This window comes from Miniopterus natalensis, chromosome 9 (assembly GCF_054644295.1).
Source record: "Miniopterus natalensis isolate mMinNat1 chromosome 9, mMinNat1.hap1, whole genome shotgun sequence".
NCBI classification, from domain to species: domain Eukaryota; kingdom Metazoa; phylum Chordata; class Mammalia; order Chiroptera; family Miniopteridae; genus Miniopterus; species Miniopterus natalensis.
In genome coordinates, this window is record NC_142089.1 from 37204175 (window position 1) to 37228835 (window position 24661).

At 43.5% G+C, this 24661-nt stretch overlaps 1 protein-coding gene across 6 annotated transcripts in view; it reads left to right on the plus strand.

The window, feature by feature from the left end:
* Positions 1–18284, plus strand: part of NFIA (nuclear factor I A) — a 353365-nt gene extending 335081 nt beyond the window's left edge. For all 6 annotated transcript variants that reach the window (XM_016205901.2, XM_016205899.2, XM_016205903.2 and 3 more), the window contains one exon: positions 10958–18284. In XM_016205901.2, the coding sequence (XP_016061387.1) occupies positions 10958–11034 (77 nt within the window). In that variant the 3' untranslated portion in view covers positions 11035–18284. The remainder of the gene's footprint in view (positions 1–10957) is intronic.
* The last annotated feature ends 6377 nt before the right edge of the window (positions 18285–24661 follow it).

Sequence of the window (24661 nt, forward strand, 5' to 3'; positions counted from 1 at the left end):
TGTGCTCTGACCAGGAATCAAACCCACAGCCTTTCTGTGTGTGGGAATGACACTCCAACCAACTGAGCCCCATTGGCTAGGGCTGCTATTACCTCTGTCCAAGAAGCGTAGATTCCTGACAGGGAAACCAAGTAGCTCTGCGGATCACGTATGTTATGAACATGTCCGAATCATTGGTCAGACCCTTCTCATTGTCTATTCATGCTATGGGGTCTTCACCTTGGTACAACTCCCCACCCGGCCCTACCAGGCAGCTTCCCACTTACCTCCCTGGGAAATACTCAGGAAGAATCTAATTGTTTGTAGTAATGAGTATTGCTTAGTTTTAAATTTAATCTACAAATTTAGAAGGAAATAAATCCAAACATAAAAAGCTTTGGCTGTTTCAGCATTAAAAAAAAAGCACTGTCATTTGAAACTGCCAACTCCCCCATGTGGGTTTGTTTTGCAAGTCACGTCTTAACAACGATGAGTTTTATTGCCGTAAAACCCTAAATCCTGCCACATTTTCAGAAGGAGGAGGGCATTGTTCACTGGTCCCTGGTTTGTACTTTGGGGATGTCGCATAGAGTTTTGACAGGGCTCAGGGAAATCATTCCATTTTTAGCCAGGGTAGTGGGTTCAGACCCTAACCCCGTCCCATGATATCCAGATCACATCAGTGCTGCCCTGCTTTACACCAATATTTCAAAGTTTTGTCTTTTGATATTTATTTCCTCCCCCAAATGCTGTAATAACCGATATACTGAGGCCTGTTTTGAAGATAAGTTCAGTTGGACTCCTGAAGTGATACAGGCTGGAATCGAGGCCTCTGACTTGTTCCACGGTCAAGCTCACTGTAACCTCAGTGAGGGATGTGAACGGTTTTACCCCTGCCAATGTCACATCTGCCAGACAGGTAGTGAAAGCACAGAAATGGGGCCTTTGTGCCACATATCAGAGCAGCCTTGTGGGGTGCCTAACTAAGTCCCCCAGCCTGCCAGTGACCAAGCCGGCACTTGAACCAGGGCACACCGACTCACAGCCCAGGACTGAGTTGAGAGTCTAGTCCAACTGTATACTCTCTCTTCTTGCATGAATCTGAAAAGTAAGATACTACAGCTTCCTCCACATTTTGCCTCCAGGCGTCGTTTCTTTGGCTCCGGACAGGCACCTTCGAGTCCAGCTGCTAAGCTGCTCATCATGGTTGCAGTTGAGTGCGTGCTTCTTCCCCTCCTTTCTTAATCCGGTGAATGGAGGAGGAAGGACTATTGGTTTGTGTGGCCTTTGAGAGAGCAGGAGTCTGTCCTAATTTCTGTGGGGGTGGGGGGCTCAGACACAGGTGGAGAGGGAGACTGGCTTGAGGGGTGGGAGAAGGCAGGAACTGGGACTGGAAAGGGCGGGAGGAAGGACCTGGGACAGCGAACAGAGGAGGGTTAAAGGGTAAAAGGCAAAGACCTGTGTTCAGGGCCCTGCAAGGAGGCACCAGCTGGGGCAGAGATGTCCAAAGGTGCCAGATGCCATCCAGTACCTAAAGGGCTCCTTGGCTGAAAAGGTTAGTTTGGGGATTCGTTTCTGGCAAAGTTCCAGATCTATCATTTTATTCCAGGATGTCTCTGAGAGAATTTTTGAAAGAACTGGGCTTTTCACTTCAATATTATCTTTCCCCTTACTTGACTTCATCTACCTGTACAATCTGAACATTAAATCTGCATGATAGATTTGCTGTGAACCCGAGTCATGTTTGGAAAGAGCTTTGCAGCACTGGGGGAAGAGCAGGAGTAGGGAAGCCGTCGGTGGAATGATTATTATACTGTGGCCACGCTTTGCTGAGCTTCAGCCTCCACTCCCACGCCTCTCTTTTTAGACAAGAAAGGTTACCTCCCTGGGCCACCGTTGGGCCAGCCCCAAGTGTGACTGTTTGTACTTGTTCGACAACAGGCTTTTAATTAAAATTGGAATCTGATGTGTAGAAAGTATACTTTTTTTTTTTTCCATTTCATAGCTCCCCAGGAAATCATACTCTTTTCCTCCCCTACTCCCCTCAACTCTCCCGGCTGCCAAAAAAGAAAAGAAAGAGAAAGAAGAGAGAAGGAAGGAAGGAAGGAAGGAAGGAAGGAAGGAAGGAAGGAAGGAAGGAAGGAAGGAAGGAAGGAAGGAAGGAAGGAAGGAAGGAAGGAAGGAAGGAAGGAAGGAAGGAGGAGGGAGGGAGGGAGGGAGGGAGGGAGGGAGGGAGGGAGGGAGGGAGGGAGGGAGGGAGGGAGGGAAGGAGGAAGGAAGGAAGGAGGAAGGAAGACTAGGAGAAAGATTATTTTAATGTTGAAAATCAAAACTTACAAGGGGCTAGGCTGCCTTCTTTATTTTTGCCTTTGGGGCAGACATTGGCCAATAATAAAGCCTGTATTATATCTTCAGACCAGAGCCAGCTTTTTTATGGCTAATTTCCCATATGGAAAAGGGTTGTCCCATTTCAGGGCATTAAAATACAGCACTTAATGAATCTGTAACTAAAATCTTTCATCTTACCTTTTGTGCAATAAAAGAGGTTACCTGATACCTTCTGATATTTGGTTGGACTTTGTGGAATCAAAAACTAGAAAAAGAACAAATAATAAACACAAGGCCCTAGCTGGAAAACAAACCTTGAAAACCCCTGGTCACAGTGTTTCCACAGCAGAGCCACAGTGCACGGTCTGGGCTGCACCTGGGGAATCCGGCAGTGCCATCGTGGCCAAGCAGATAGGACTGTAGACGATTTCATCGGTCCCTGTCCCCTTAATCTCCATGCTGCACCTCAGATCTCAAGCAGCTTCCGTGGCGCGGGCTCACTTTAATGGATAGAATCTATTTTTTCATGAAAAAGCAGGAAATAAGCTGTCTCTTTCATAAAAAGATTTACAAAATGTAATCATTGTTGAAATACTCCCTTTGAACTGCCGTGTCCACGGGGGTCTCCGGCTCCCAGAGCCCTGCTTCATTAGAACCCCTCACCAGCGGCTCCAGAAGGCAGGTACACTGGTGGTGCCCGCTTTGATGTCTTGAATGAATGAAAGAAAAGCACAATAAAAAAGAGCTGTTGATCAAGCATAAAATACTCTTTAAGCTGACAGAATAGCAGCGTTAACACACCCTAAGCTGCTTTTAGTTTTTCCCTTTTTCTCCTCACATTTTCCTGTGCTTTGTGTACAGTGGGGGTTTGTATTTTATAAGAAGTCTCTGATCTATGTAGTATGCCATTCACTAACAAAAACCAAAATAGGATTGTTTCTGTCCCACTTGGTTGCCTGACTACTCCCCTCTCCCTCCCCCGCCCCCCCCATTCCCAAGGCGTGCAGTTTAGCCTTGCAAGGCAAGGGCCCAAATGCCTTTCATAAACTCGAGCCAATTCCTTTTGTGTGGTTGGTTTCGCCGCTCTGATTTTAATACCGCAATTAAAGACAGATTTTTATTTTCTCAAGAACTTTCTCTTGCCACTGGGGAAATGGAACTGACGCAGCTGCTACTTTTAACTAAGAAATTATATCATTAAGTAAGAGAAAGCCACCTTGTCGAGCAATTACTTTCCAAAGGAACTGGCCGTCCTTGGATCTCATGTGGACCATCGGCCCTGTGCACATTTGATAGTAGGAAAATCCATCCACCCTGGCTCTGTGGTTTTCGCTACTTACCTCTATCTAGGCATTAGCTCACTGAATCCCCATAAAACCTGATAAAGTTGTTACCTCCATTTCACTGAGTCTAAAACTGAGACACAGACGTGCTAACTAACTTGCCTGGGATCACTTAGGAACTAGTACACAACAGTGTACTAGTTAAATGATGGAATTCTGTTAACTGGAACTCCAGAGCCCTAGCTTTTACCACTATGCATACAGCCCTCCAGCAGGTCTGCAGAGCAAGGGTGAATGAGCCAGTGAGCAATTTTTAATTCAGAAGTCTTCAGTTTACATTAGATGAATATATAAAGGGAGACCCAAAAAAATGTGCTTGATGGATGGTGAGGCCTACACTAGGGTAAGTTGGAATACAATGAAAGAGTCAGACTTTGAAACAAGTCAGAGTAATTGGATTGTGTATGTGCTCTCAAGGTTTGGAGGTGCTGGATGGCTTATTGGGTAAAAATATTAGTGTTTTCCCATCTTGAGGTTTGAACCAAACGGAGGTCTTGGCCGGGAGCAGCACGGTCACTCTCCAGGGAGCGGTGGTTTGGACAACTCCTCTGTGCTTGTAGAAAGTAGGCAGCAGGCCATGTTACAAAACTATCGCACATGCTACTGACGCAGTTGGCCGCAGTTGGCCCTGTTGCAACAGTTCTTCAGTCAGAGCTGCCTGGGGTGCCTCGTGGAAACCTGTGTTTTGTTCAGGGAGACATGGACATGTCGCATGAGCATGGATGTGGCACAGTAGTGCCTGAAATCAGCCATCTGAAGGCCTTGTGGGGTAACTGCACCAGGCTCAGGAGTCCTGGAGACAGTGTGTTTCTTCCTCCCTTTTTTTATTCAACAGTATTTATTAAGTGCCTACTGTATGCTGGCCACTGGGCAAGACACTGGGGATGCCACATGCAAGAAGATAGTTTTCTTGAGTAGAAAAACAGGTAATTACAGTTCAGTGACTGTGACAGAGGTAAACCTTAGGACTAAAGGCCTAGAGAAAGGCCCCCTTGGAAGAAGGGACTGCACATCTGAGAAGGCCAGGACTAGCAAGTGTTAACAAAGCCAAGGAGAGGGGCACAGCCATGCCAAGGCCCAGCAGGGAGAAGGCATTTGGCTTCGGGGGATCTGGAAGAAGTTTAAAACAGTGCAAGTGTTGAGTACAAGCGGTGAAAAGATAAGGCCACAAAGGTAAGCCTGGCCAATCACAGCCCATTAACGTTTTAATAGTTTCCTGTACAATAAACAAGTCTTGGTTTAGCGTTATTGAAAACGGGCTTTCTTTAATTAACAAAATCAGACAAGAAAAATGACTGCAGAGATCAAAGCCTGTGGCTGGCAATACCAATAACTGACACCTGTGTACAGCATGTCACCTTTTTAAGAAGAAACCAGTATAAAAAAAACCTCTTTCCTCTCCTGTAATGCAGAATGGTCCTCACAGATATCCTTTGGGCCCAAGGACACACAGCTAGTACAGTCACACAACTAGTCCATGGAAAAAGTGGGACTCAGTCCTGGGTCCCTCAGACATTGGATGCTCAACCTCATCGGTCAGCATGAGTTTATAAAGACCCCACTGTGAGAAAAGCAGGGTGCCTGGAACCTTGAAGTCTAGAAGTCTAAAATCCAGCACCCTCTTTCCAAACAACTCCTTAAGAGCAGGTACCCTATTGTACTCATCATATCCCCAGACTTTATCACATATAGAGCGCCGAGCATACAGAAGGCTCCTAAAATTTGTTGAATGAGCAGAAATAAATGCTCCAAACTGGTGTATGCTAATGTGAGAAACCGGAAGTGCACTGGAGGCCCTGAACATTTCCATTGTATTGGAAGGGGGCCAGGAGGCTACCAGGCTTTAGGCTGATTTGCCAAGGACAACTCATTTGGACTGAACGGTGGACTTTAGCTCATCCAAACAAGAGCAGGAAGCCAAAAATGACTAACTGGATTCGTGTGATCCAGCAGAGATTGAATCTCCTCAAGAGAGAAGTCAAAATGGTGACCGCCAGGCGCGCAGCACTGGTCAGCAGCACACTGTTCAGTGGCTGACGGAGAGTCAGGCCTGCTGGGGAGCAGGGGCCGAGGCCTCCGGGTGTGAATGTCCTTAAATAACCCACCTTGCCTGGAGAAGAAAGCAAAGTGTCACACCCAGTTCTGGATTCCACATTAACAACCTCCTTCCGCAGTGTTCAACTTTGCCCTTGAGGTCTTTTGTTTAACTTTTTAATTTGAAAAACAGATTCTGCTGGGTCACAGTCTGTCCCGTCGTCGTCGTTCCCCCCCGCCCCCCCCCCAGCACCCTGTCCTTTTTTTTGGTCAAAGTAAAATATAGCTATCTCAAACAGACTTGTATTTCCTTTTGTTGCTAAAATATACATCCGGCCCTCTGAGTGAAAGGGTTTACAACAGGCCTTTTAAAAAGTTGTTATTCGAATGTTTGTTGTTACTAAGGAGCTGAGTCTTCCTCAGCAACCTCATGACCAAAAGGTGGAAAATAGCCTCAGTTTCCTAATTGCTCTCCATGTGCATAAGAAAGGAAAGTGACCGCCACTGTCAAAGGCACCTACTGCCGTTTCAGGCTTCCTGTTTCGGATGCAGCCAGATAGAATTTGTTTATGGTTCATAAAACCTGACTACTGTGGATATTCCAGAATCCTGGCAGAATGGGATTCGAACTTTCATGGAGCTGTAAATTAAGGGGCGGAAAGTGTGACAAAACTCCTCAGAGAACGAAAAAAAAAGTCGCGCTGCAATGGTTAAATGAAATTTTATAAGCATGTTCAGTGTGGAGCTGTTTTGCATTACATGAGTTGAATACCTTAGAGACGCCACATCTGCAGGCACTTTATTAAATCCTTAGTCAGCACTTTCCAACCTGATGAGATTACTTCTTCATTTGACTGGAGAAAAGGAAAGCTGAGCTCTGGTCCTGGACTGCAGATTTCTTTTGATGTTTCACCTTGAACACCGAGAGAGGACAATTACCCCTTCCCTCCCAGCCAGCACATCCCAAACTATAGAAATTGTGAGTGTAACAGAGTAATTTTGCTTAACTGGAGTCTTTGTGGGAGTATGGATTTATGGACCTCCAAAACAACTGTAGCTGCCTGTTCCCAAGGAAAAAATAGATCAAAGCCCTGTGTTTACTTCCTTAATGTAAATGTATTGAGATAACATCATCCTATATTGTATTGTAATATTGGGACTCACTGCAGATAAGGGACAGAGATTCCTTTGTAGTCCATCTGGATACAGCAGGTTAGGTGAAGGGGCTATAAAGTATGAAGGCAGAAACCATATGAAATCTAAGCTTATGTCAGTAAACGGCTGAAGACAATTTTTTGACTCTCCGTAAATGAATTCTGTTTAATGTGGCAACATTTTCCTAGTGATTTGCTACTCAGCCCCCAAAATTTAACAATCTCAGATTTCTTTCATATTTTTCTTGTATGACCCAAGAGGAAAGTGCTCAGAATGGGTCTTCAAGGAATGTTTGGAAACTTGCACTGCTTGCATAATGAATTTTATAAGAAAATATCACGAGATAAATGGTTTTTTCCAATCATGGAAGTTTATAGAAATTGAGTGGCTTATATAAATGTGCAACTATCACACTCATTATAATAGAATCAGGACTGTCTTCAGCTACAAACTGATCATGAGAAAAGTCTGTGATGTGGGTGAATATTTGTTATTATTATTATTATAACTGTTTATCTGCCATCTCTGCAAATTAATGATTTAATCAGGGACTTCATTTAAAAAAAAAAAATTCTCCATGTGGCTCCCTTAACCAACTGGCTTCCTATTCTGGAAAGCCTTGGTCAAGTAGCTGGGTTAATTGTCGTGAAGATTAGTGTGCTGTTGAAATAAGTACTAATGGTCAAATTACAGGAGTGAACAAGTTTAAGAATAGGTTTTGGTTTGGGCCTGAAAGGGTTAATTAAGTTTTTTTCACGGGTTATTAAAGACCCCCAACCCAAGCCTTCAGGAGTCATATTGACACCCCACCACAGGGCAGCTCGCTCCTCTATTGACATGTTGCTGGTCTGAGCACAATAGCCTTCTGTGTCTGCAAATCATTGCTAAAATCATCTCAAGGAAAAAAAAAAGTTTGAAAGCTTTAACGTTAGACAAAAGCCCAAGAGCTGCAGTGCGCAGCTCAAAAACCCAGAGTCAGCAACTTCTATTGATTAAAAACTAACCTTTAAAGTAACTCTGAGAGTGTGTGGTTAGCATTTAAATTTAAACATGCCATGAGTTGATTTGTGTTACTGAATACCAACTCCAAAGGAGTAACATTCACATCGCTTTTTTTTTCTAATTCCCTTAAGCAGCTAAAGTATTTCATGAAATGTCAATAGGGCAAAAAGAAAAGGGGGCGGGGGGCAATGCTGGGCCTTGTAGTTTTCTTTCCCATGCAAATATTCACCCCCCAAAGGAAAAGTGTGGAGAGTGAAACACAATAATTAGTCCTTTGTCTAACTTTCCCAAGTGCCAGAGAAAGACAGATTAATTAAATATACAACAGTGTTGGTTTTTGGAGTGGGGGTCTTGCTTGCTGTGTAGGTCATAAATTAGGCAGAATAAATACTTCAATGTGTTTGCAGTGGGCCTGCTACGTCAGAGCCACTGGAAGGTTGGTGGGAGGAGAGCAGAGGGTTTCTTGCTAATGATAGTCACGTCTGGGTCTGTCTGGTTGCTCTTAGCAACCAGACATGATGTAACACCAGGATGAACTTGAACTTGGGGGACTTGAAAAGAGAACAATAGACCAGAGCAATCAATAAAGCCTATTTCAGTGAAGGATTACAGAGCTGCTCTGGGGTAACCTTGTCGGCAAGGCACACTGAATAGTAAGATGTGTGAAGAAACTTTTTTTTCCGCTTTGCTTTTTAAGAGAAGTGCAGAGGCACTGCAGATTTTTGTAGTGCGCCGAGGTTGCGCCCAGAAACTGTGGTGTGGAAAACTGCTCCCCCTGCTGACTCACTGGGTCCCAGGCGTTGGCCTTAAGAACTACTAATGCAGTATCAGAGTTAAGTCCGGAATTTCACAACTGATTAGAAAGTGTGCGAACAGAAATTGTAAGCATTACTCGCAGTACCCAAAGTTTGAGACTGTTTTGTTAAAGAGAGTTCTCGGCTCTCAGGTGGCTAGCAGTCAGCTCTTAGGAGAGCCTACGAAAAGACAGTTTGGAGTTTGCCTCCCTTCTGCTTTCTCGCTCCCTCTCCTTCCTTTTGTCCAGCTAGATTTAGGCCGTGTGCATTTGCCAGGATGATTTCCTTTCAGGACACAAGAGGCTTCATTGTCTTCCTCAAAGCATGTGGTCAGAGAAGTACATCTCAAAGTATACAGGATGAGTGGTTTTTCGGTTTAGGGTTAGGTTTTTTTCAAGTCCTCTGGAAATCAAAGGTGGCTTGTGTGACCAGGAAATTTTATACCAACCTCCACATAGCTATCATTTTGCCATTTATCCTGGGGATCAAATGAGTCCTTACTTTACCTAATTGAATCTCTTGGATATGAATGAGCCTCCATCTGACCAGATCAACCCCAGTGTAACCCTTTCTTGATCCTGTCAATTCAAGAGATTTTAGAAGCATCTGCTTTCACTAGAAGTTGATGATGTTTCTGTGAATAATGATAAATGTAGTGAATTTGACAGGGTATCTCTAGAGAAAAGTTGGCCAAAGCCATGTACTTTTTTATTTCACTTGAGACACTGACTCAGGTATTAAACCGTAATTGGTCACTTTGTTTAGCTAACAGAAAAAGATATGCCAGTATATAAATTGAGGTATAACCAAACTATTGCCCCAAACTAACCACCTAAGATTTATGAAAGGAAATGGTAACTGGGCCCAGCAGGCATAGAGAAGGCTCTAAATAAATGTTGAATGAACAAAAACATGAATGAGGGTTATGCAGTGGTCTCATTTTTTTCCCCCTTGGTGCATCATGGTAGCTAATAGGGTGAAATCTTGATACCACTTGATTATTATATGTCATTTTTGAAAACACTATTTTAGACATGTTGAGCTGGAAGGAGTATTTCACATCATTAAATCTACCTTATGCACATATAAGGAAACAGTATAAGAGAGCTGCTGTGACTTGTACCACCTAGGACTCAGTACAGCACTTTTCCCACTTTGCCTTCTTATTCTTATATCACAGTGTTTTCGATTACAGTTTACTTTCAATATTATTTTGTATTGGCTTCAGGTATATAGCATAGTGGTTAGGCAATCATATACTTACAAAGTGTTCCCATCGATACTTCCAGTACCCACCTGGCACCATACATAGTTATCACAATATTATTGACTATATTCCCTGTGCTGTACTTTACATCCCTGTGACTGCTTTATAACTGCCAATTTGTATTTCTTAACCCCTTCACCTTTTTCACCCAGTCCCCCAAGCCCCCTCCCCGCTGGCAACCCCCAGCCTGCTCTCTATGTCTATGAGTCTGTTTCAATTTTGTTTTTTCATTTATCTTGTTCCTTAGAATGTACATATAAGTGAAATCATATGGTATTTGTCTTTCTGTGACTAACTTATTTCATTGAGCATAATACCCTCTAGGTGCGTCCATGCTGTCACAAGTGGTAAGATCTCATTCTTTTTTATGGCTGAGTAGTATTCCATTGAATATATGGAACACAGCTTTTTATCCACTCGTCTGTTGATGGGCACTGGGATTGCTTCCATATCTTGGCTGTTGGAGATAGTGCTGCAAAGAACATAGGGGTGCATAAAGGAATTCATTATTCTTATATCACTGGTGATCATCTGTGCCTCTTAAGAGAATGCACCAGTAACATCTTCAGTGCCTGCATCTCATTAATAGATGTTGTAGAAATCATCAGAGTAGATATTCTCACCACATGAAACCTCTCCCCTTACCCATTCTTCATTCCATCAACTCTTCTTTGTTGGGAACCTTCTATTGCAGGCACTGTACTAGGCACTGAGGATTCCATGAAAAACAAGATGATCCAGTTTCCTGCTCTCCTATAGCTGTCCCCACCAGACTACAAGACCTGTATATGTATTTCAAGTGGACATAAATACTGTATTTTGTAAGACACACTCAGAACATTAGCAAACCCCAGTGACACTGAATTTCAATTTTAGAGGCATAAGATCAGTTTCAGTGTCACAAGATTTACTACTGTTTGCCATTCCTTTACTTTTCTTGGGGAATCCCCCTTTATCCCTAATGTAGATCCTGATTTCACAGTTGGAAGGAAAACTTCTAAATACATTATTTTCTAGATTATACCTCTAACTGTACTTTCCCTTTTCTCTTCCAGTCCTGGTACCTGGGATAAAAGTTGAAGTGTCCCACCATCCACCAGACAGACCACCTGACCCCTTCTCAACTCTGTAACATGGACGCATCCTCAACCCAGCGCGGTTACAACTTCACTGTCAGTGGAAGGGGAGACTCAAATCAACTTGTACATGGAAACAGCGAGCACTATGGTCAAACAGCAAAGGCCATAACCTTTTGGGATTTTTTTTTTTAACTACTTTAGGGACTGTTGTAATTTTCTCATATGGTGCTGGAAATGGCTGGGCTTTGTAACATTTGAAGTGTGTTCGTGGTAGCGTGAGCATGAGGTGGTGTGGCTGGAGGTCTGCCCTTGCTCTGACTCCTGCTGTGGCGCACTTTCCTTACGGAGCCTGGCTGTTTCGCAGTATTTCATGAATTTACCCACATGGGCGTGAGCCTCCCTGAGCGATCAGGAGGCACATGGAGAACTAAGTCTTTTGTAGTAGCTGAGATCTGCAAAATATAACTGACGGGACAGTCAAAGGGCAATGTTTTTCTGTAACATATTGGAAAAAGAGAATGCAGTTATGTTCCTTTGTTCTTTTTTCTTTGAGCTTGGTTTGGTTCGGCAGTCAGCAGTTCAATCTATAACATGGCCCTCAAGGACAGTGAACCCACTCACGTTGCAGAACAATTCCGAAAATGGCAAACTACTACTACTATTCAGTTTTTTAAAAGTTTTGAAATGCTGCACTTACATTAAAAAGAAAAAAAAAGCATTTTTTTCAACAATTTCAACAATGACACACAAATTCACATGGAAATGGGGAAGATGGTCTGTTTTGACAGAAACTGACAGGAATCAATCAAAACAATCGAATTTTGAATTGAGAAAGTGCAATTTCATTGGATAGCTAAATATCTTTGTAAGATAGAGATTGTTGAAAATTCTATTTTTGTTTTTCAAGTCCTTCCACCCCAGGACTCTAAATTATCGGGGTAAAAAACAGCCTTGCAAGAAAAAGGGGAGCTATTTTTGCTTTTTATGTTTTTTATTGTTAAACTTGTATCCCTTTAAAAACTGACGGAAAATTTAAAAAAAAAAACAAAAAAACAAATCTAATGGTGCTTTTACCACAATATGTTAACTACATTAAATGCTAATTATTTTCTGTTATCAAAGCACATAACTAAAATGAAATCATGGTATCTGTTAATTTCATAAGCTAGAAGTCACTTATAATGGATTATGCCAATTCTGAAAATTTTTACATGTATCCGGCAACATAGGATTTATCAGTTATCAGACACTTCATTGTACCAGAGATTGTCCAGAAATTTAAAGACCTTTGCGCCCCTGAACTGGGCTATGGGGAAAATAATAATAATAATAATGAAACCAATACTGACACAAATGCTGGTGCCCATTCAGATCAAGGGTACTTGTTAGGGAAACAAAAAGTTTGCACCCCCAAATGTCCTGTATCTTATGTAAAAAAAACATTTAAAAAAACCAACAAAAAAAATAACAAAAAAAAGTGCAAGTGATTTTTCTACCAGACAGTGAAGCACCCCTTTGCTTCCCATGCAACTTCAAGAAGATTTCCTATACTATACATATATATACGTTCTGGTTGGCAAGCCCTGCTGATCAGAGAAAGTCTCTGCATGTTCTAGTGTTAGTAACTAATTTTTATATAGTTAATGTAGGATAAAGTAGAGTGCATTAAGACACAATATTGTAATCCCTACTCTAGGCACTTGCCTTTAAACTATGTTTTCCAGCCCTTCAGAAGGGCTCTACTACTGTCCTATACAATCAAGTAACTGAAATTCTTGGGAAGACACTTTGCTCCTCATCTTTCCCCCCCAAAACAATGTTGTTTTGTTTTGTTTTTTTTCCTTAATTTGCACGAAAACAAAAATTCCATATCAATGTGCCTTGCCCTGGATAGCGATTATTTGTGGAATTGTTGCACATGCTCCTCTATTTGAAAGGGGTTTTTCCCTAGTCAAGCATTTGGAGACACTTTTTGTAAATGTGACTTTTATGTCAGCCATTGTCAGTTTCAACATCTAGAACTAAGTAGAAAGTTAGTTGTTCCGCAGATAGGAGTAGTCTTTATTGTCCTCTGTGGTCAGTGGCAGTGCTATTCTGAGATCTGTAGATGCTTAGAATATCAGTATTTTGGATGTTGCTGCATTTTACAATTTATTTGGAGTCTTCCTTTATCCCCCCCCCCAGATATATGAAAATATGCAATACCTGCTTATATCGTGTAGAAAAGCTTAGCGATGATTAATTTTTCTTTTATTTTTTTTATTTGACCAAAGTCGGTGCTGCACTTGACGCAGTGTGTTTTAGGTGTTTGTCTTTGTACTTTTGTTGTGATTTTTGAATGCACGTGCGCAGGAAGGGCTCCTCTTAGAGAAGCAGTCAAACTGTGAAGCACTAAGCTGACCCTGCTTCAAGCAATTTTGTTTTTACAACTGTTCCTTTCACAAGCAAGCCTTAAAAAAAAAAAAGACAACTTCCTTTTTCTTCAGCTCCCACACCCCATTTTTCTTAGCAGACTGCAGTCAATCCACATTCAATAAAAAGTATATAATGCCCATTTTTATATGCACGTTTTTAAACTTCCAAGTTCTGAAAATTGTTTACTGGTTATCTCTATTTAAGGAAAAAAAAATAAAATAAAACATTTTGGATTTTCATATGTGTCTGATAAGTGGTTGAATAGTCGTTTGGCGCTGTTGTCCGGTGTGGTTGTCAGTATATGGTGTCACTTCCTCTAGCCAGCCAGCATACTTTGCCTTCCCCTAGAGCACTTAGCTGGGCATTACTTTATTATGACATATGTGCACTAAAAAAAAGAAAAAAGGAAAAAAAAAAGAAAAAAATAGCAGCTTTCAGTGCTTCACAGTGAAGGGAAAAAGCCTAGACAAACATTTTGTCAGAACCTTGCGATAAGCCAAGGTATTACCAGTAAATTGGTTGTATATACAATAAAATTGCACCCTTTTTTTAAAAACAAAACAAACTAAGCAATAGTTTGGGCAGTTTTAGTTGTTTTTAGTGAGCATGTTGTAGTCATGACTGCAAAGAGAGAGAATAAACTGCCCACTCAGAAGATATGTAATTTGTATTGTTGTATAGTTTTATTGATTACACTGATTTATTCTACCCTATTTTATAATGCAGGACTTTTGTAATGTTGTTTAAATGAGGAAAAATTTCTGTCAAATTAGCCTAGTGAAACTTCCAATTGTTCATTATAAAGGCAGCGTTCATAGAATTGCTTTTCTTTCTTTCCCGCCCGCCCCCCTTTGGGAACTGGATTTAAGTTTAAAACTTTCCTGTTTCCTTTTTTTTTTTTTGTAAGTATTTAAATACAGTTATTTTTTTCTGTCAATGGTATAGCATATTCCTATGCTTGAGAAGTGTAGGTCTACTGAAAAACCATTGTAAATGGACGTTACAGGTATGCTGTATTTTTGAAGGTATTTTGTTGTATTAAGTTTGATGAAGCTAAAATTAGGGAACTCTGAACAGATTTGCAGGAAAAAAATGTTTTAAAGGCTTTAAAACATTAGGGAGGCAGTCTAGGGTGGAAATGAACAGGGGTTAAGTATTAAATACACTAAGTTACATTTTTGTTCATGTTTCATTGTCCAGAAAGCAGCAGGAAACTGTAGTTCAGTGGTGATCAAGCAGGAAAAAAGAAACACCAACAGTCCACGTGTTTACCTTCTTAGATTAGAAGCCAAGCGAAATCTGAGGAAGAGCTGGGACCGGGTGTAGACTGACAGACTGAGGGCTCTCAGCATTGGGAGGCCCTGCCCTCGATTCTGAGACACATTGAATTTTTTCTCTTCCGTCAAATGGCATTAAAAATATTGGCAAAGATAAGTTCCTCAAGTCACTCTCCATGTTTTTTCTTTGGGAACTGAAGTCAGAGGCACAAACACTAAATCTTAATCATTTTTCTGTGGTTTTTTTTTTGTTTTTTTTTTTGTAGCCCATCCATCTCCCTGCCACTAAAATGCTCCTTTTCAGATCACTCGTGGGCAGAGGCCTCTCCCTGATGCCACTCTGTCCATCCCAGAGGCTTTTTCTTTCCTATGAGGTTTGAACTCTTCTGTTTCTTCACACCCCGGCACAACAGCTGTGTAGTGCCAGCTCCTCCCCACCCCCCTCAGTCAGGTGTGGGCCACGGGCAAGCTGGCAGGGACACTCCCTGACACCTGTGTTCCTCACTCTCTCACAGTTCAGGGGTAAAGGACTCCAAGCTTTCCAGAGTCATGGCGACAGGCAGCCGCAGGAGCATGCAAATCCCCGGTCAAGAGCTGCTCTTTCCCCTTCCAACCCCTTATTCCCAGATGCTTTGCATTCTGTAGTAACTGTCATGAAGTACTGAAGAGATTTGGATTAAGGAAAACATTTCTTCCTTGTATTTTTTTGGGAGGGGGGTTCTAAGAATGTCATTTAATGTACTTTGCATCATGTCTCTGGAAATCTCTTTTTGTCGGTGGTGGTAGTGGTGGTTTCTCTCTCTCTGTCATCTCTCTCTTTCTCTCTTTCTTTCTCTCTCTCTCGTTTTCTATCTCTTTCTTTCCTTCATTTTTTCTTTGTTTCCTGGTAGCAGGCCTCCACAGAACAAATTTAAAACACACTGGCATGGTCATGTAAGGAGAGCTTCAGTGGCACCTCACCTCCTACCCTCCAAGACCTGTCCTTGGACGGTCTCAGAAAGCCACGCTGCCCACCGGCAGAGCTTTCGTTCAAACCGGCTCCCAAGGCCAATTTCGTCCTGAAGTCAATGCATGTATTTACTGTTTGACAGTCAACCCGCTCTGCCTTCTCCACGTCCAAGGCTGTGCATTCGTCTAATTAGTGTCGTGTATGTTTTCCTTTCATTTTTCCCAATTAAAAACAAAAAAGCAGTGGGATGAAAATTGCTTTGATATATAGCAGGTAACATTGACGCTATTCCATAGCACTTAACTGTAGTGAATTCTGCGTCACCAGTTCTGAAATCAATTTAATGTTTCATGCAAATCCATTACATGGTGCTATTACAGGCTGACAACATGATTTACACCAATGTGACAACTCGGGCTCAATTCACTCTGCTTTCCAACAGTGTAAATGCATAGCAGTGTTTATCTGCATGACAACTATGCACTAATCTATCTGAAGAAAAAAAACTATATCAACTTTGGTATCTACTTTCCGTTTACTTCAATCCTTGCCTTTTTGGTCATTGTTATAATGCCAGCTTTAGGACAGAAAGAATTATAAGAAAACCAGCATAATACCTGATATATTAAAATGTAGTGCCTGTGAAATCTGTATTATATTGCTCTTCTGAAGTAAGATTTTTCTACACCGGTAGCCTTCGCTGTCTGTCAGTCAGGACCTTCTGGTATAGGTGATGTAAAATAACCGTACAATATTAATGCATGCTATTCCATAATGCTTAGTGAACTGTATGAATATTACTCAGAGTTATGTTAGTCTTTTTTTCCGACTCGGTTCTTGTCAGCTAGGTTTAAAGGTATTTCACTGAGAACGCAAATTCTGTCTTTTCTTGATTTCGACTGTTTTCAGTATTTTGGAGGTAAACATTTACTTAAATTCAGTATTACTTGTGTTTTTGTTTTTGTTTTCGTTCTTTTGTTTCCTTTTCCTTTCCTAGGGGGACAAGCATGGGTGCTTGATTTCAGAAATCAGTCCCTGGCGAGGCTTTTGTCTAAAAACGAACATTTGAATTTCAAGAACTCTGCTACAAAGACACTCAGAACATTTCCAAGAGAGGGACGTTTTCCTTGACCCTCGACCGAAGCTCTGCTGATCCCGAGCGTTTTCTTAATGGACAGTGTTCAGCCAGGTACCCATGCTTGATCTGTCTTCACACCAGACTTCCTCATGTGAAAAGAAAAAAACAAAAAAAAAATCTTTAAGAAATCACGTGGCTATTTAGTTTCATGCACAGTTGCAATATTTTCTTCAAAAACAAAACTGTACAAACTTTGGGCCCGATTCATAAGAAAAAGAAATTTGCTATTAACACGGGATTTTTTAAATATACTTTTTTGGTCTCAATTTGAAACTACTCTCCAAATTGAATAAATTTCTAAATTTCACCTCATTTTTTTCCCTAAATGAGCACCCATCTGTGTGTTATGCCCCAAAGGGTTACATAAGGGGACAGGGAAATGGGAAATAGAAACCAGAAATGCTCAGAAAGATAAGGGTGAGCACCTGCAGTTGAACATGAGCACCGGAGGCAGCAGCGTGGGAGGCTGGGCCTGCTGTGTACCAGGCATCATGAGTTTCACATGTGGACCCCTCACACTGTTAAATTAAAAAAACCTAATTTCCAAAATGTGTCTGGACCACAAGAGTATATGGTGGGAGTGCCACCTCTAATTCAACCAGAGCCCCTCCATGGTGGAAAATGGTCCCCGGGCCATAGTGTGTGACCTTTTTTTGTATCTCTAGTGGTTCTAACAACAAATGATGTCCATCAAATTGGGCTGTTTATCCTGCTGTTTCAATGCTCAGCTTCTCAAAATGACAAAAGTGTATTTTTCCCCCCTTTGATTCTATTTTTTTTTTTTATTACTATTTTAGTAGTAGTCCATAAATTAGCACTTTTTTTTAATATCTCAACCCACGGTCACAAGGCCACTGGCTCCTTAGGGATGGAGATTTGAGAGCTGCCTGCTCCACTCTTCTTCTGCACAGTGTGGAGGCATTTGGTCCGGTGGAGGCATTTGGTCGTGTCCCCACTGAGATGTGAACTAGACCTAGAGCCAGAGCTTTATCAGGTTCTAGGAGGTCCTTAAGGAAGACTGTCAAAGGCAAGTGCCACTCCTACTCCCCTACAGCCCTGACCTCTTACCCAGAGCAAAGTTTACTGGGGACATTTCCCACCACCCTTGGAAGTCTGTCCATTCAAGATATCTCGATTTCACATTTCAAATTTGGGGGGAAGGGATTGAGCACTTCCCATAAGAGCTGGGTTGCGAAACTGAACACTCCCGTGTTAATAACTCGGTTTAACATTTGTTTCTATGAGCCGGGCCCCCTGTGCCTCTAGATGACTTGTATTGACTCTCATGGTTAGCCTTTTAGTTTTACTGTGTTCTGTGAAAATTTGTAATTGGTTGAGAATCACTGTGGGCGTCCATTCTTATTCAACTAAATCTCCACAGGTTTTTGAGCTGGTGTGGATTAGTTTAACTCTTGTATTCAACCATTAGTGCTACCACCTTCTCACATTACAATACAATTACTGGAAGCAAGTACTGCATTTCCTATGCAACAAAAAAGGAAAAATAAAAAATTGCTAATGCTATGGAAGCTGTGTCATCATTTTCTTTAAATCATGCCTGGGTGGTGGAGTTTGAGATGGGCATGGATTGGAGATCTTTCTGCAACATGGAGTCCGCATCATCAGATACATCTCACCCTGCACAGAGTTCTGATGGGCAGTGCTGTTGGTTTTTTTCACCTAGTTAGATGAATATGAGACTTTACACTCACCACTGTTTAGTATGTGCCTGATATTTTGTTCTAAGTGCTTTAGATACCGTCAGGTGGGCCCAATCAGGAATCAGGAATGGATCCAGTAGGTTTTCCAGCAGGGGGCTCTGATGTAGCCCAGATATGAGATACAACCACCACTCCTGGAGCTGAAGGAACAAAAGGGAAAGGTTGGGTTACCAGAACCTAGGGACTCCAAGGAGGGACCCCATATAGCTGATACCTGGATCTTTACTAAGAGGGGTCACCATGGGGGTGGGGGCACCACCCGGTTGGTACTCAGACCCTGAGAGGTTGTGGGGCAGCTGGTATAGGACCAGGGAGTGGGACAAAGCTGCCAGGATTAGCCCTGAGGAGAGAGGTGTGGTGGGTGCTGGGATGGTTGGAAGAAGCTGGAGGCTGTTGCCTCCCTCCTCTGCTGCTGGCACATTGCAGACAGGAACTGAAACCAGAAAGAAGTCCCTTTTCTCCCTCCCCTCCTACCCAGGCTCCTGGCAGTGTCTCTTCCTGGCCAGATCTAACTTCAGCCACCTGGCAAGGAAGTCTGGAAAATGTAGTGAGAAAACTACTAGCCCCACAGAACAGGGTATATAGAAGGATGGGCTTGGAAACCAGAGACAATAAGTAAACGGAACGTATATCTTAACCCGTTTACTCTTCACAACCACCCTATGAGATGGATACTATTTTCATTCCCATTTTACAGGTGAGGAAACTAAGGCAGAGAGAGATTAAATAATTTATCCAAGGTCATACAATGAATAAATGACAGGTGGGCTTCTAATCTAAGGAGTCTGGCTCTAAATTCCATCCAATAATCACTACAATATATTGACTCAATTATTTATTCAATAAATATTTTTGAGTACCTATTATGTGCCCAAAACTATCCCAAGGGCTAAGGATAGTAGATAAATAATGACTGGGAAACTGTTCTTGTAAAGTATACAGCCTAGTGGGCAAAGCAGTATTATTCAAATAAACGGCAGGGAAGATACGCATGGAGTTGTGATGCGGGCTATAAAGGATCCACATTGCCTTGAAAGCCTGGTGAGACCAGGAGGACAGGTAGAAGTTAACCAGGCAAATGGGCAGGGTGGGGAGCGGTGTGGTGGGGGGAGGAGAATGCCCTGGGCAGAGGGAACAGCCTGTACAGAGCCTGTAGCAGCACGGAGCTGGCCACCTGTGCGGGGTGAGAAGGCCTGTTTGAATGAAGAGGAAAAGGGAGGAAATATGATTCAAGGTGAAGCTTGACATTTAGGTCGAGGTACTGCAGGGCCTTGCAGCATATTAGGGACTTTTTTCCTACCCCTGAGAGCATCAGGAAACATGTATCAGTCAGATTAGGCTAGACCTATGCTGTGACACAAGCCTAAAATCTTCGCAGCTCACAATAATAAAGGTTTACATGTTATTTTGCATGGCTGGGGCCTCTATACAGAATCTCCTTATTCTAGGACCCAGGGTGAAAAGCAGCTACCACTGGACCATTGCTGGATGGGAAACGAACATGGCAAAACAGGCACTGGTATTTAACAGTTCCTTCTGGGATGGACCCCCCCCCTTTCTGCTCAGAGCACACCCCATGTCCATGCCTTGATTCAATGGGACCAGGAAGGATAATCCTCCCTGGGGGAAGGCTCGAGAACATCATTACAGATTCGCCTGAGGAAAGGAGGCAAGGGTGTGCAGTGCAGGGATGGGCTGATGTGGAAGGCCAGTGAGAATGCTCCTGCAGCAGAGGACGTGCGCCTGGGCCGCGGGCCATGATGGGGTGAGAGAGCTGGCAGATCAGAAAGATTAATTAGGGTATTAATAGCTACTGTATATTGAGCTCTTTCATGTGCCAAGTGCTATAGGTGATTTATGCCATTAAACATAATATGTTCTCTCATTAGTACAGCTCTCAAGAAGCTAGTCAGTCCTCAAAACCCATTTCTGACCTAAGTGAACAGAGCAATTTCACACAACCATGCTTCAGAATTTAAGTTAGAATCTGTTGGTACCTTTCTGTTACTACTCTGGCCAATAGTACTATTTGGAGTTAAGAAACTGGGATGACAGGCAAGACCACACCTTCACTGGCATATTCTAGAACAGGTCATGTGTAGGCACAGGGCCTGGCGTGAAGGCAATATCATCAAAAGCACAGACTCGGGAGCAAGGCTGCCTGGGTTGAAACTTGGCTTTATTTTATGAGCTCTGTGGTGTTAGCAAGTGCCTCAGTTTCCCCATTGGTATGATGGGAATAATAATGACAGCACCTAAGTACCTCGCTCTGGCGAACATTCATGAATTAGCATTTGCAAAGTGGTTAGCAACCACCTGGCTCATCTTAAATGCTGTGTCAATGAGGTAACTAAAAAAACAAGTGGTTCCAAACTGTAGGGTGAAGGCCTTCTTTTAGGGCACTGATGGCGTAAGCCTTCTTACTTGTCATTTCTAGGCTTCTATTTGGGTGTGAATTCTGGAAAAACTTTCATCCAACACCTGCATCAACTAACTAGAGAGAAGTAGCAGACATATAGTTGGAGGTTCGGGAAAGACACACTTGGGTTTAAATCTCAGTGTCTCATTTCCTGTCTATAAAATGGGAATAAAGGTAGGATGTACCTTATGAGATCATTAAGGGGGTTAAATAAATTAATGCATGTAGAACACTGAGCACAATATCAACCACATAACAATACCGTTATTTGTAACCCTGGACTGATGCATTTAGTGTATGTCTAAGGAGAGGAACTCTGACACCCAGAGGGCAGTACTGTTTAGTGGAAAGAAGCCAGGTCTTGAAACCAGAGGACCTGCGTGTGAGTCCCACTTCCACCAGTTATTGGCCACATGTATTACACCTCTCTGAGTCTCAGTTGAGAGAGACCTAAACGGCTCAATGAACACAAATGAGAATGTGCTGGAAGCACAATTCCAAGCACCAGGCACTAAACTAGATTGAATAGAACCCAGCTAGAGGCTGTGGTTCCTATTTCCCTCAACAGTGTTAACAACCAGGGAAATCCATTCTCATTAGGCAGGGAGAGTAGGCCAAGAGAAGTGGTACTAGTCATCGCTTTAACCCTTCAAGTTCTGGCTCTTAGGTAAAAGGCACTGCTAAGTTGTAGAGGTCTTACCAGTCTTTAGGGAGAAACAAGGCTTCCCTTGACCTCTGAGAAATGAACTAGCTTCTATTCACCTCTGAAACACACCCATTCGACATTCACTTTCCACCTGGCACATTCAGTTTGGACTTCAAGTTCATTAGTGTGAGCCAGGGTAAAACAAAAAACATGGATTTCTGCTATCACATTTAATAAAAAATTTAAATTTTTTTATTATGGAAAAATACCATGTATATACATGTACAATATAGAAAGAACTGATTATGTATCAGTTACCATTAGCTCCTTTCCCCTATCCCCCATTTCTGAACCACATACACATTATTTTGAAGCAAATCCCAGGTATCTCATATTTAATCCATAAATATTTCAGAATACATTTCTAAGAGAAAAGATATTCAAAATACCATTTCACACCCCAAAATATTAACAATAACTCCTTAATATCATCAGATAACCAATCAGTATTCAAATACTCTCTACTGTCTTATGATTTTTTTAATAGTGTTTGGCATGTATCTTAAATCTTTATGTCTACAGGGTCCCCTCCTCTTTTATTTTCCTTGCTATTACTGGCTGAAGAAACTGATCATTTGCCCCCGAAGTTTTTTCACAGTCTCAAGGATTGCATCCTTGTGACCCAGTGAAATATGCTCTACCATTACGTTGGAAGTTTGTTCCTGACCTTGGAAGCTGACCCCATGGACACACTCCCAAGGCTGCCTCACTTCACACATTGGCACAGGATGAACCTAGGATCTCACCTTGTGCTTGGGCTCTGACAGACAGGCTCTGGACACTGTGGGCAAAAGAACGGCGAAAGTGAAAGGTGCTGCAGGGGCGGTTTTCCACCAGCTTCATCCCTAGGAAGAATGGACGCAAGGAAGCATCTACCTGAATAACAAAAACACTCTGCCCTCCTTTGCCACCTACTGCTGACCAAAAAAAAAATTCTTAAATAAATCTAGCTTCCACCTTAAAAGAGAGCAAGATGAATAAATCTGGTTGAAACTCGAATAAGAGCAAGTGTGTTCTCGCCTCCTGTGCAGTAGGGACCCTCTTCCCCTGGGACTCTGTGCGCTGGGGGCAGGAGCCAGTCCCAGGAAGGGAGGAGGAGCCTGTCTCTGACCAGGCTCCAGGGACAGGGGCTGGATCCTGAGGCCACAGGGCCACTTCGTCTTGCTCACCGGCTACTTCCACTTCCCCTATCAGGAATCCTGAACTCCAGTCTGGGCCACGCTCTTTTCCATGACCTACAAAAGCTCATTATGTCAAGTCATTCAAAATCTGACCAACATTGTTGAGTGGCTTCCCTGTGCTAAAACTTGGGGCTGGAGAAGGAGATGAATCTGAGATCATCCCAGAAGCGTAGTCTCCAGAGGAAACACAAGCAAACCAAATACACGCACTGCGCTCCTGTAAGAGCCAGGAAGGCATCCTATACCAGGTAACCTGGGGCCCAGCTATGCCCAAGGGAGAGGGAGACCCAGGGGGGAGATGCACAATGTAGGTCTTGAAAGGAGGGGGTAGAGTGCCAGAGACCAGCTAGAAGAAACTAACATAAAAAAAAAAAAAGACACTAGTATCAATGGTGATAACAGTTTTACCAGCTAACAGGTACTGAGTGAGCCCTTCACACCACACATGGTTCTGGGGACTTTACCTGCACTCATACATGTAATCCAATCCCATGAAGGAAATAGAATTGCTGTTCCCATTTTACAGATGAGGTTACTGAGGCACAGAGACTTTCAATACTTGTATTACCACCTGTGTGAGACCTTAAAGTGCAAACATTCAGGGGCTTAAGAGGTGGAGGACATTCCTAAATCACAATTAGTCCAAACATCAGCCCGGTTCACTGCTCTCTTTCCGGTGCCTAGAAGAGTGCTCAGCACCTAAAAGGCGCTTCCTACTCTGAGGGGCCGAGTTGTGTCGGGCAGCTTTTATTTGCCCTCTGGGTCTATTCACTGCCCTTCTCCGAGCTGCTCTTGCTCAGGAGGCTGACTGTGTGGACGACATCAGCGGGCTTCCTTGGCCTCCAGCTTCCAGTCGGGACTGGTACACTGGTGGGAGGAAGGCCAGGATACCAGGGTATTTTTTCCCCTGGCCCTCTGGCCACATCCCCTCTGGCTGGTGGCATTCCTCCACAGAGGGTCATAGCTCCTCTCACGGTGGCTCTCTATGCCCTAATTTCTCCTTCCAGTTTCTGATCATTGCTTCCTCCCCCCACTGCTTTAGGCATGGGGTGGTAAAATTTGGGGAGTGCTTCTTTGTCCTTTGTCATTTCTCTCCATCTGGCCTGCACCTTTGTAAGGAGCTCTTTATTAGACTTGTCTCAAGTGATCTTGAGTTGAATGCGCCACCTGTTCCCTGCTGGCATCCTGATGGATGCAGCGGTCCAGCCAGCAGGGGCTTCCAGAGCCTTCCTCCGCAGGCTCCGGCGCAGGCTCCGGCTTCTGGACCCTTCCTCCGCAGGCTCCGGCGCAGGCTCCGGCTTCTGGACCCTTCCTCCGCAGGCTCCGGCGCAGGCTCCAGCGCAGGCTCCGGCTTCCGGAACCTTCCAGCACAGGCTCCGGCGCAGGCTCCAGCCCAGGCTCCGGCTTCCGGACCCTTCCTCCTCAGGCTCCGGCGCAGGCTCCGGCGCAGGCTCCGGCGCAGGCTCCAGCTTCCAGAGCCTTCCTCCGCAGGCTCCGGCGCAGGCTCCGGCTTCCGGAACCTTCCGGCGCAGGCTCCGGCGCAGGCTCCGGCTTCCGGGGCCTTCCTCCTCAGGCTCCGGCGCAGGCTCCGGCTTCCGGAACCTTCCAGCGCAGGCTCCGGCGCAGGCTCCAGCTTCCAGAGCCTTCCTCCGCAGGCTCCGGCGCAGGCTCCGGCTTATGCCCACAGCGGATGTCAAACCATAAGTCTCTCCGTCTTAGTTTATCTTAGACTCCGAAGGCTGGACTCAACCCTCAGAGGTCGGAGGTCCACTTCCCTGCCCCGGCCAGGAACCCCAGCCACCCACCCCGCCTGCTGCTGTCGGAGGAAAGTCTATCTGTCTGCGAAGCTTCCAGGTAGGGAGACGCCAGAGCCC